This window comes from Syzygium oleosum, unplaced genomic scaffold (assembly GCF_021117445.2).
Source record: "Syzygium oleosum isolate NSW1041296 unplaced genomic scaffold, Sole_v2.1 Sole_v2.19, whole genome shotgun sequence".
Taxonomy (NCBI): Eukaryota; Viridiplantae; Streptophyta; class Magnoliopsida; order Myrtales; family Myrtaceae; genus Syzygium; species Syzygium oleosum.
In genome coordinates, this window is record NW_026607503.1 from 15,240 (window position 1) to 26,092 (window position 10,853).

General features: G+C 39.9%; 1 protein-coding gene across 1 annotated transcript; it reads left to right on the plus strand.

Moving 5' to 3' along the window:
• Window positions 1-201: 201 nt before the first annotated feature.
• On the plus strand, window positions 202-4,023 carry LOC130140468 (plant cysteine oxidase 2-like). Its single transcript, XM_056319880.1, has 5 exons — window positions 202-624; window positions 1,876-1,994; window positions 2,095-2,257; window positions 3,257-3,475; window positions 3,593-4,023. Exons 1-5 carry the CDS (start codon window positions 507-509, stop codon window positions 3,715-3,717), a joined length of 744 nt encoding a protein of 247 aa, XP_056175855.1. The 5' UTR covers window positions 202-506; the 3' UTR covers window positions 3,718-4,023.
• Window positions 4,024-10,853: the final 6,830 nt, after the last annotated feature.

Here is a 10,853-nt window from a genome sequence, read left to right on the forward strand (position 1 = left end):
GTTCTCGTTTCCCTCCCGAATTGGACGACTTATACCCTGACAAAGTCACTTCCGTTGTACTTTCTGTCCCTCACCCTCCCCCCTGTTCTCTCCCCTGTTCTCTCCCCTGTTCTTTGCTCGTGTAAATTCAGATCCTTCCTTCAATGCTCGCGTCGAGATTTTTTCTCATTTTTTGAAGCTTCTTGCATTGTGCCCTTCTTCTTTGAGCCTGCTTGTGCTGCTCCATTGGATCAAGTAACTGTAACATAACCAAACCGTCGGCAAACTATGGCGATTCTGCAGAAACCCACAATCTGTTTTGCTTCACTTTTCGTTTTGTTTTGATTTGGGGAGGGTGTTTGACCGATGCACATGTAGAGAATCCGGTAGCATTGGATTTTGGTGAATGGGGGGTTACCACGACACTTGGTGATCGAAAAGTTGAGGAGTGTTGCGAATTGACTGACACCACGACAACGAATAGCAAGTCCAAGAAGAAACGGCGGCGTCAGAGGAAGGCAGTGGGGATGCCGGAGACGTCGCCAGTTCAGCGGCTATTCAACACGTGCAAGGAGGTATTCGCCGCGTGCGGGCCTGATATCGTGCCTCGGCCGGAGGATGTCGAGCGTATCAAGGCTGCTTTAGGTACGTATAGTAGTGGATAATGGCCACGTTGCTTTCGGGAATTTGGATATTGTTCATTTTTAGCTTCATCCAGGTGTTTTATGGGGGATAACCAAAATGGGCATGCTTTGGCTTTGACAAGTGATGTTTTTATTGCTTTATATTGGATATATCACGATGAATGTATCCTAAATATGATGAATATCTTTTGCTTATGATGGTTGTCTCAAGTCATGTGAAATCAATAGCCATTCAATTATAGCACAAGACTTCAAACAATACAGCTAGAATGATGTTCTCTTTCTCCCCCTTGCATGAGAAACTGTTATTTCGCGTGGGTTGGGTCTCATGCCTTGTACTTGTAAGTACTCATGATGTCCTAACTACTGCAAAGTTCCTTTTGGGGGCTTGTGAGGGGAGGGGACTCCGTACAAACTCGTTTTATGGTATGATCGATGTGGTGGACATAATCAATGACTGTATAGGAAATGTAGGAATGTTTGTGTCCTTTTATAGGATTCCCTACATGGGGGTTACACTGTTACTTGATGACTGATTTGTGGTTGGTGTCGTTTGGTATAGGGAGTTTGGACTATAATTTATCCATTGGCTACTTGCACATCGGCACAGATAGTTTATTAAATGCTTGATGTCGGGCCAAAGTTATGTTTTTGAACAATACTGCAAGTGCCATCTTGTGTTTACTGTGCTGGAAGCAAGTTGATATTCTTAATTCTATTCTTTTCTTCTTTGTATAGAGATGAAATCATGGTCCGTTATCCTATGGTTTGACTCTGCATCAAGTTGCCAACTTTTGACAGCAATACAGTTTAATGATTTTGAACAGTGGCTTTGCATTTCGCTTAGCTCTATGGTCTCGCAGCGCCCTACCAATGAACAAGCGGCAAATATACACACAAGACTCAACCATCGAGAACTTTAGTGTATAGTTCTCAGTTGTCATTGATGGAAGAATGTCTATTCTTCTGTGCTTTTACCCTTTTTTACAAAAAAACTGATAAGCTCAGTTGCAACTGTTCGCATCAAAGTCGCAAGATTTGTGAACGTAGTGTTGTTCAAAGTGAATTATTTTCTTGGCTGAAAAAAAGTTAGATGTGTGATCTTACTTTCATCCATTTCATAGACATTCGTGGTAGTCACCGTTGTTTGTTTCCGTGAATGCTTCTAAGTCATGATTCATTAGTGCGCAGTTTGTGCTAGCAACTTATCTCAGCTAGATCCTCATGAGTTTCTGTAATTGATTTTTGGCAGATGACATGAGACTGGAGGATGTGGGCCTTAACCCTGACACGCCATACTGTCACATAATGGCACCAGAAAGGTTGCCAATCATAGCACGTCTGCGTCTCCACGAATGCGATAAATTTTCGGTACGTTGGCTTCTTCTTAGGCCCACCTAAATGATGATGCCAAACCAAATTATATGGTTTTATCCATGCTAATGGAACAATTATTATTTACTTCATGCAGATAGTGATCTTCTGCTTGCCAGCATCCAGTGCGATTCCTCTACATAACCACCCTGGAATGACGGTTTTTAGCAAGCTTTTATTTGGAACGATGCACATCAAATCATACGATTGGACGGTTGATCGCTCCAGCGGCACATCAGCTGTTCTGGGTAATCCTCAAAGTAAGTCGCTTTTATAAAATCTGCTCCTGCATTTTCAATGAAGACAACCTAAATTGGGGTGTTAGAAGTAGGCGAATAGTTATCATGAATGCGGAGATGTGTATGAAAAATTTAATACATTTGAAGAGGAAAATAAATGAGGAGCACAAGAGTTTTAAACAAAGCAAAGATAGACCTCGATTTGCCGGTGTGTAGTCATTTTATGCAGTTGTATCTCTTGAAATCAAATCATAACGTTCAAACTAGTGCTGCTGATCTAGTGAAACGAGTGTTCATTTTTCTTTTCTTCTCCTCTGTAAAGAAGAAGGTAAGAGCGCTGAAAATATCACTTAGTTGGATTAGGCTTAGTTTGTTGTTATTGTTTGTTGAGCAAAAAAGTTAAGAGTGCTAAAAAACTTGTCATTTTGACCATTAGTGCAGAACGTGCATCACTTTTGGCTTGTTGGCTAGAAGAAGTTAGCTAGAAATTTACTTTGGTTTTTGATGACACAACCTCGATTGTTACTTTTTCAAAGGGTCATATGGAATACTATGCATTTGAATAACTATCGCATATTAGGAGCTGATATGGTGGACTCTTATCGAGTATTCGATATAGCTCTTGCTCACTTACAATCTGCTACATTACCTTGTGAGGCGCATTGCTTTGTGAACTAGTCTCAGTGTACTCTATCCATTAAGACTTCTCTATCTGGAATGAGTAATTATTGTCGATCGTGAAGATCATGCATTAGAGAGGCAGGACAACTATATAAAACATGTCAAATGACAAATCTTTAGTCTGGAAGTACTGTCCAGAAAGTGCAATTTAGCAAGAGGCGGTAACTGAGGATGTTACACTCCACTTCTTACAACAAAAGGCTCTCTTGCGCAATTGAAGGTTTTTTTTTTTTTTGCCTTGTCTAGGCACACAGCTTGCTTTGATTAGCGGCTCTTTAGATGTGAGACACGGGCTGTTTGTGCCTATGTGAAGCAAATCTTGAATTTCTCTTCATGCAGTCCAGCCTTTTGGGGTGCGCATGGCTAAGGTCAAGGTTAATTCCGAGTTTACCGCTTCGTGTGAAACGTCCATACTTTATCCAGCCAACGGAGGCAACATGCACCGCTTAACCGCGGTGACAGCTTGTGCAGTTCTCGATGTATTAAGCCCACCGTACTCCGACCCGGAAGGCCGACATTGTACCTACTACCGCGATTTCCCGTTCACCAGCTTCTCAGGTTTCCACGCCAAAACCTTATCTCCCCCTTTTCCTTTTATTTAAATCCCCTTGATTCTTTTTACAGTTTTATCCGAAGTTACTTCAAAGAATAAGAAGTTGCCTTTTGAAAATGCAGTTGATGGAGCATCATCAGTGCCTGAAGAGGAGAGAGAAGATTATGCATGGCTTCAAGAGATACAAGAGGATTTTTCCGTGGTTGGAGTTCCTTACACAGGCCCAATAATAACAACGGACAATTAAATCCGACACCAACCTTGGCTTGGGCAGATCTTCTCTCATCTTAGACATTCCTGCTGCTAAATCTTTGCAGCCGTTCAGCTTTTGGTCTTTTTTTAAATGCTTTTTTTTGTCTCTCCCTCTCCCTCCCTCCCTTTTCTTCTTTTTGTGGGACATGAGGCACTAGTGGGCCTTTTTGGGTTTCAAAGTTAGATGTACATACTCCAAAGGAAAAATTAGAGGCAAAAGGAAGTCTTTTAAAATTTGGTGGAGTAATTTTGGATGTTGAACGCAAAGAAATGCTATAAAAGGTTCAGTCTTTTTCCTCCTTGTGACTGGTCTCTTTAATGTCGTTCTGGTTTTTATTGTCATTTCATTGTTGGTTTTTGAGTTGTCAAACTCGTTAATGCCTTGACCAAACATTCCTAGGTAAGGTATAGATGCACCAGAACCTGAAGCAAGTCAATTCTTGAACTTATCTTTGATCTCCTTTTCTTTTTCTGAACCAACAAAGGAAAAGGTAACGACGTTTGTTATTTTTATTTTCTTTGGCTGAGGGATTGGTGATTTGATTTTGGTAGTGGCAGACTGGGCATGTTGAAAATTTACTCCACAAAGTTGTGTGGCTTCTTGGGGACAAACAAGCATCTGGGATGGAGAATTTTGTAGAGTAAAGAAGATTAGGTTTATACTAAAAAGGCCAATTCCTTGTGATTGATAGGATCGAAAATCTTTTGCACTTGTGTTTTGGGTCTATAAACTGGGGAACAGGTCTTGAAAAAGTTGCTTGAGATGGCATCTACTTGGTCAAAAAAAAAAAAGAAGACCTTCCAAAACAAAGTAATTTAAGTTTATCTAGGCGATAATTTGGCTTACTTTGATTTACCTAGTTCTTAAGCCATGACGTGCACGGGAAGTGAAGTCGCTGGATGGAGAGCATACAATTTAGGTTAAGCATTTCGCAGCATAGTAACGATGTCGTTGCATTGCGTTGAGTCGCAAATTTGAATTCTGGTTACAATGCACGATGTCGTAGCATTGCGTTCAATTTGGATGAGCAAATGAACATTGCATTAGGTTCTATTCGTGCAAAAGAATCAGTGTTGTGATATATATAAGTTGAGATTCGACGCGACTCTCATAATTTGAGGTCATAGTTTGAGGTCGACCATAGGGCAGAATATAGTTCCAGCTCTTTTTCTTCGAACTGTGATGTGGATGGCCAAGGCTTGTCAGTTACTCCTAAAGTCGAGTTCCTTGTCCTTGTCTAGTGTTGGAGATATCAAGCTTTGACAAAACAAAAGGGACCTTATAAAATTTCTGATACGCATGTGATTTCCATGGTTCACATGTCTTTCCTAAAAGTTTCAACGTTTTTTTTTTTTTTATGACCCGGGAACCGCCGTACAGCCGACAACCGGCGACGTAAACCCGGGGTGACGCTAGCGCAGGACCCACCACTACGGCGCCACACTTAAGAATCCCTAACGACTACGCTGGGATTCGAACTCCCCACCTTTCGTGAGGGGCAGAGAGCGCGAATCAACGCAACCGCTGCAGGCGGTGGTAAAGTTTCAACGTTTTGTGCTTCGTTTTATCCAAGATTTTTATTGTTCAGTGCGGGCTCTTACCTGTGTCTTAATGCAAAAACATCATCAAGCTTGCAAAACCTTGGATTACCGGATAATTACCATAACTGTAAGAATATATGTGTGTGTGTTGTTTGTGTGCGTGTGTTGAGTCGCAAATTTGAATTCTGCTTACAATGCACGATGTCGTAGCATTGCGTTCAATTTGGATGAGCGAATGAACATTGCATTAGGTTCTATTCGTGTAAGAGAATCAGTGTTGTGATATGTATATAAGTTGAGATTTGATGCGACTCTCATAATTTGAGGTCGACCATAGGGCAGAATATATTTCCAGCTCTTTTTCTTCGAACTGTGATGTGGATGGCCAAGGCTTGTCAGTTACTCCTAAAGTCGAGTTCCTTGTCCTTGTCTAGTGTTGGAGATATCATGCTTTGACAAAACAAAAGGGCCTTATAAAATTTCCGATGTGCATGTGATTTCCATGGTTCATATGTCTTTCCTAAAAGTTTCAATGATTTGTGCTTCGTTTTATCCAAGATTTTCATTGTTCAGAGCCGGCTCTTACCTGGGTTTTAATGCAAAAACATCACCAAGCTTGCAAAATCTTGGATTACCGGATAATTACCATAACTGTAAGTATATGATGTGTGTGTGTGTTGTTTGTGTGCGTGTGTTGAATCGCAAATTTGAATTCTGCTTACAATGCACGATGTCATTGCATCACGTTTCATTTAGATGAGGAAATGAACATTGCATTAGGTTCTATTCGTGTGAGAGAATCAGTGTTGTGATGTATATAAGTTGAGATTCGATGCGACTCTCATAATTTGAGGTCGACCATAGGACAGAAAATATTTGCAGCTCTCTTTCTTCGAACTGTAATGTAGATGGCCAAGGCTTATCAGTTACTCCTAAAGTCGAGTTCCTTATCCTTGTCTAGCGTTGGAGATATCATGCTTTGACAAACAAAAGGGACCTTGTAAAACTTCCAATATGCATGTGATTTCCATGGTTCTTACGTCTTTCCTAAAAGTTTCAATGTTTTGAGTTTCGTTTTATCCAAGATTTTCATTGTTCAGTGCCAGCTCATATTTGTGTTTATGCAAAAACATCACCAAGCTTGCAAAACCTTGGATTACCGGATGATTACCATAACTGTAAGTGTGTGCGTGTGTCTGTGTTGTTTGTGTGCGTGCGTGTGAGAAAAATAGTTTGCAACTTTGATAGAATCACGAAACCAAGATTCCCTCACATGGCACTTCGGATCCTCTCTCTTTTCATATTGTTCTACTGTTCTATATCTTAGGCTGAGCTCATAACATCTCTCCCAGGTCAACCATTTAATGTCTCCTTTAAGTAATACTCGGGTTATGCTGTCACTGGTGCTCGTCACCGCCGAGCTCTGTTCTATTACTTCGTCGAAGCTGAATCACCTAATGCTTCCTCTCTTCCCTTGTGGGCGCATGGGGCGACAGCGGACAAGACCCTCTACTTGGAGAGGACGGTCTGCAACAATTCTAAGTACATGTGAGAGTATGCGCACAATCAGTATTCTGACGGATGCAACCATGTGTTCAATATCAGAGTGAGCGACGAAGTTAGCAAAGATGTCCATTTCGACGATCCCCTTCTGTCTAATTGGCCATTGTTGTCGTGCTCGAACTTGGAGCAATTTCTGCCGATGGCAAAGCACGGGTCGTAGATCTCGCAGTGAGCTTAAATATATACATAAATTAGGCATGATTGATGAGATTTGGTGGGTCAGTTAATTTAGTCAAGTGATTTTGATTGGGAAAATTTTAGACAGGTTGCTAGGAGAGGACTAGGAGTGACAGGTGATCCATGCCTCAAAGGAAGAATATTCAGTTATCTTGACAAGCCTGAGGTTCAAAGGGCTCTTCATGCATGCTAACACCACTCACCTCCCTTTTCAATGGGACTTTTGTCAAGGGTCTCTCTCTCTACTATGGATATTTCTAAATTATGAGAACATAATGGAATTAGGTTAAAACTGTTGGAGTCTAAACAAAGCGAATCTCGAGAAAATGAAAATAAAATAGTTGCGTACTTTATAAGTTATGTCTAAAGCTCAAGTCTATGATCAAGTCTAATTCGTGTGTTCTAGTTACGCGAAAAAATAAGCGTCAAAATATATAATTGAATATTTTGCATGCCGCTTGAATATCAAGAATATAATGTGGATATGAACTTGATCCCCCTCGTAGCAGAGACCATTCAGGAAGGCATTCCTATTTGGCTATACAGGTTTCATTTTATCAAACTTCATTTCAGCTGAGTCCCAATTTAGGTAAGAAACTCCAAGATTGGTGATTTTATTTCATTCATCTGTTTGGTGATCAAAACAGTGGGGATCAAGATTAAAAAATCCCTCTCACTCAAACTGGGAAAATTGCCAACAACCTAGCAAGGGATTTGAAGCTTGTCACCTTCACAAAATATGGTCCATGGCATGACAAGAAACAGGTATGATTCAATTCAACACCCAACATGCCCTTCATAGATTAATGCTGTTAGATACATCAACTAGTATTTTGGCTCGAAAATTTGTAGCTATTTACGTAGACTTTACTCTTTTCATGGCTTTGAAGGTGGGAGGTTGGTTGCAATCCTTCGGCGTTTTTAAGGGAAGGCAAGAATGTGACCTACCTGACGTTCACCGCCGTGCGCGGGGCGGGTCACAAAGTCCCCTTCACATCTCCTTCTCAGGCTCTCACATTGTTCCGGTCGTTCTTGAGCGGATCTCCTCTTCCGATGCCCCGAGATTAATAGAATACATCGAAGTTTTGCATGTCTGGAAATCTTAATTATGGAGGATTTGTTTGCTTTGGCCAAGAATTAACCTCATGGAGATTTTATTTGCTCATGTATCATATACATTCAAAGAATTTTTTATTTTGAGTTTGCTTACCTGTATAATCTCAATTTTAACTCATCCATAGAATTTGTTTGGCATTAGCTTACAAGCCCAGCCCAGTGTGACTCGTCCATACTCTATCCAGCCGACGGAGGCAACATGCAACTGCTTCCTGTTCACCAGCTTCTCAGGTTTCGACTTCTTACCTCCTTTTGCCTTCCACTTAAAGGCCCTTGAATTCTTTTCGCAGTTTCGTCTGAAAGTTAACTATCTTTTTTTTTTTCTTGAATGAATAAGAAGTTGCCTTGTGCAAATGATAACAACAGACATTACAAATCCAACATCAACCTTGGGTTGGGCAAATCTTTCTAGTCTCATGTTAGACATTCCTGCTGCTAATTCTTTGCAGCCGTTGAGCTTTTGTTTCCTTCTCAATCTTCTTTTCTCGTCTTTTTCGGCCCCCTTTTCTTCTTTTCGTGGGACATGAAGCACTAGATGGCCCTTGTGGGTTTCAAGGTTTGATGTACATAGTCAAAAGGAACAATTAGAGCACAAGGTAGTCTTCTGAAATTTGGTGTAGTAATTTTGGAGGTTGAATATGAAGAAAATGCTATAAGGTCCGTTTGTTTCACGAAAAATGAATGATTTAGAAAACATTTTCCAAAATATGATTGCTTGTAATAATTAGTCAATGAAAATTTATTTTCATTATCAATAACAGTTTATGTCTATATTTTTTGTTCATTCATTTTTGTAAACGATACGAAAGAAAATATTTTTCAAATTATTCATTTTCCGTGAAACAAACGTAGCGTAAGGCTCCGTTCGTTTTGCGGAAAATGTGACATTTCTAGAAAATGTTTTTCAAGAAGTTTTTCTCCAAGAAAATAACAATATTTTCCAGTGTTTGGCTAAAACCTGAAAATGAACTAGAAAATATTTTCCACCGTTTGGTATGGAAAATCGGATTTAATTTTCCTCCGTGCAATCCTTTTAATATTATTTTAAATCGAATTTTTAATTAATTTTTACTTTTCTCTTTATTTTATTTTATTTTATCTTTTATTTTCCTTTTTTTTGTTCCCTTCTTCTTCAGCCGGTCGCCGGCTCGAGCCTCACTAGTCATTGTTGTGGCCGACGAGCCGACAAAGAAGAAGGAAAAAAGAAAAATAAAAAGTAAAGAAAAAATAAAAAAATAAAAAATTATTTTTTCAAAATAAAAAGAAAAAATAACTAAAAGTAGTGCACAGAAGAGAACGTGTTTGGTCTGGGTGAAAGAAAGAGGAGGGAAGATGATTTCCTCTTTCAAATCATTTTCCCCACTTTTAAAGATGTTTTTTTCATTGACATAAAATGTTTTCCTTGACTCATTTAGTTTCCGTAAACTAAACGCCGGAAAATTTAAAAGTATTTTTTCTGAAAGTTCTTTTACGCAAAACGGAGGGAGCTGTTTTTCCTTCTTGGGACTGTCTCTTCAAATGTCCTTCTGGCTTTTATAGTCATTTCCTTATTGGTTTTGAGTTGTGAAACTCATTAATGCATTGACCATGCCCTAATGAGGTAAGATGCACCTGCAGCAACTCAATTCTTGAACTTTATTGTGATCTCCTTTCTGTTTTTGGACCAACAAAGATTTTCTCTGGCTGAGAATTTGGGTGGTGGCAGACTGGGCATGTTGAAAAGTACTCCACTAAGTTGGGTGGTTTCTTGGGCACAAACAAGAATCTGGGATGGAGGATTTTGTAGAGAAAAAAAGACTAGGTTAAGACCAATCCTTTGCGATTTATGTGATTGAAAATCTTGGGTACTTGTGTTGTTGGTCTATAAATAGGGGAACACACCCCTGACTGAGTGGCTTGAGATAGCATCTCCTCGGCCAAAAAGAACAAGAAGACCTTCCAAAACAAAGTAATTTAAGTTTATCTACAGGATAATTTGGGTTACTTTGACTTAGTTCTTAAGCCATGATGTGCATGGGAAGTGAAGTTGGTTGATGGCATGTGATTGCTCTGAGAGGATACGATTTAGGTTAAGCATTCCACAGCATACTAGTTCGCGTTGACTCAGAAAATCGGTTTCGATGCAAGAAGTCCAATTTCTTTGGCCTTTGCCATCCGCCGTCAGAATTTAATGCCGGGCCGTGCAGATATTACAGAAGAAAGAGTTGTACCCAATTTGGTTAGAAAAATAGACGTTGCATCATGTTCTATTAGTGCAAGAGAATCTGCGCCCCGTTGTATATGATTCATGCAACTCTCGAAGTAACTCTCATCAACTACCGTCATTCGGATGTAACCCTTTAGGAGAGGTCGAACACGGGCCGGATAAATATTTCCAGCTCTCTTTCGTCGAACTGCAATGTAGATGGTCTAGGCTCGTCAGTTACTCCTAAGTCGAGTTCCTTGTCCTAGTCCAGTGTTGGAGATATCATGTTTTGACAAAACAAAAAGGGACCCTATAAAATTTCCAATATGCATGTGATTTCGATGGTTCATATGCCTTTCCTAAAAGTTCCAGCGTTTTGTGATTCATATTATCCAAGATTTTCATTGTTCAGTGCCAACTCTTGCCTGGGTCTTAATGCAAAAACATCACCAAGCTTCCAAAACCTTGGATTCACCGGATAATGACCATGACTGTCACTGTATATGTTTTGCGACTTTGATTGAATCACGAAATCAGGATTCTCTCAT

Bases quoted from the DNA above. Each gene is read 5' to 3' on its own strand.
- LOC130140468 (XM_056319880.1), top strand. From the start codon at position 507: ATGCCGGAGACGTCGCCAGTTCAGCGGCTATTCAACACGTGCAAGGAG. The intron at 625-1,875 runs GTACGTATAGTA...GATTTTTGGCAG, and splicing joins GCGTATCAAGGCTGCTTTAG to ATGACATGAGACTGGAGGAT. The intron at 1,995-2,094 runs GTACGTTGGCTT...TACTTCATGCAG, and splicing joins ACGAATGCGATAAATTTTCG to ATAGTGATCTTCTGCTTGCC.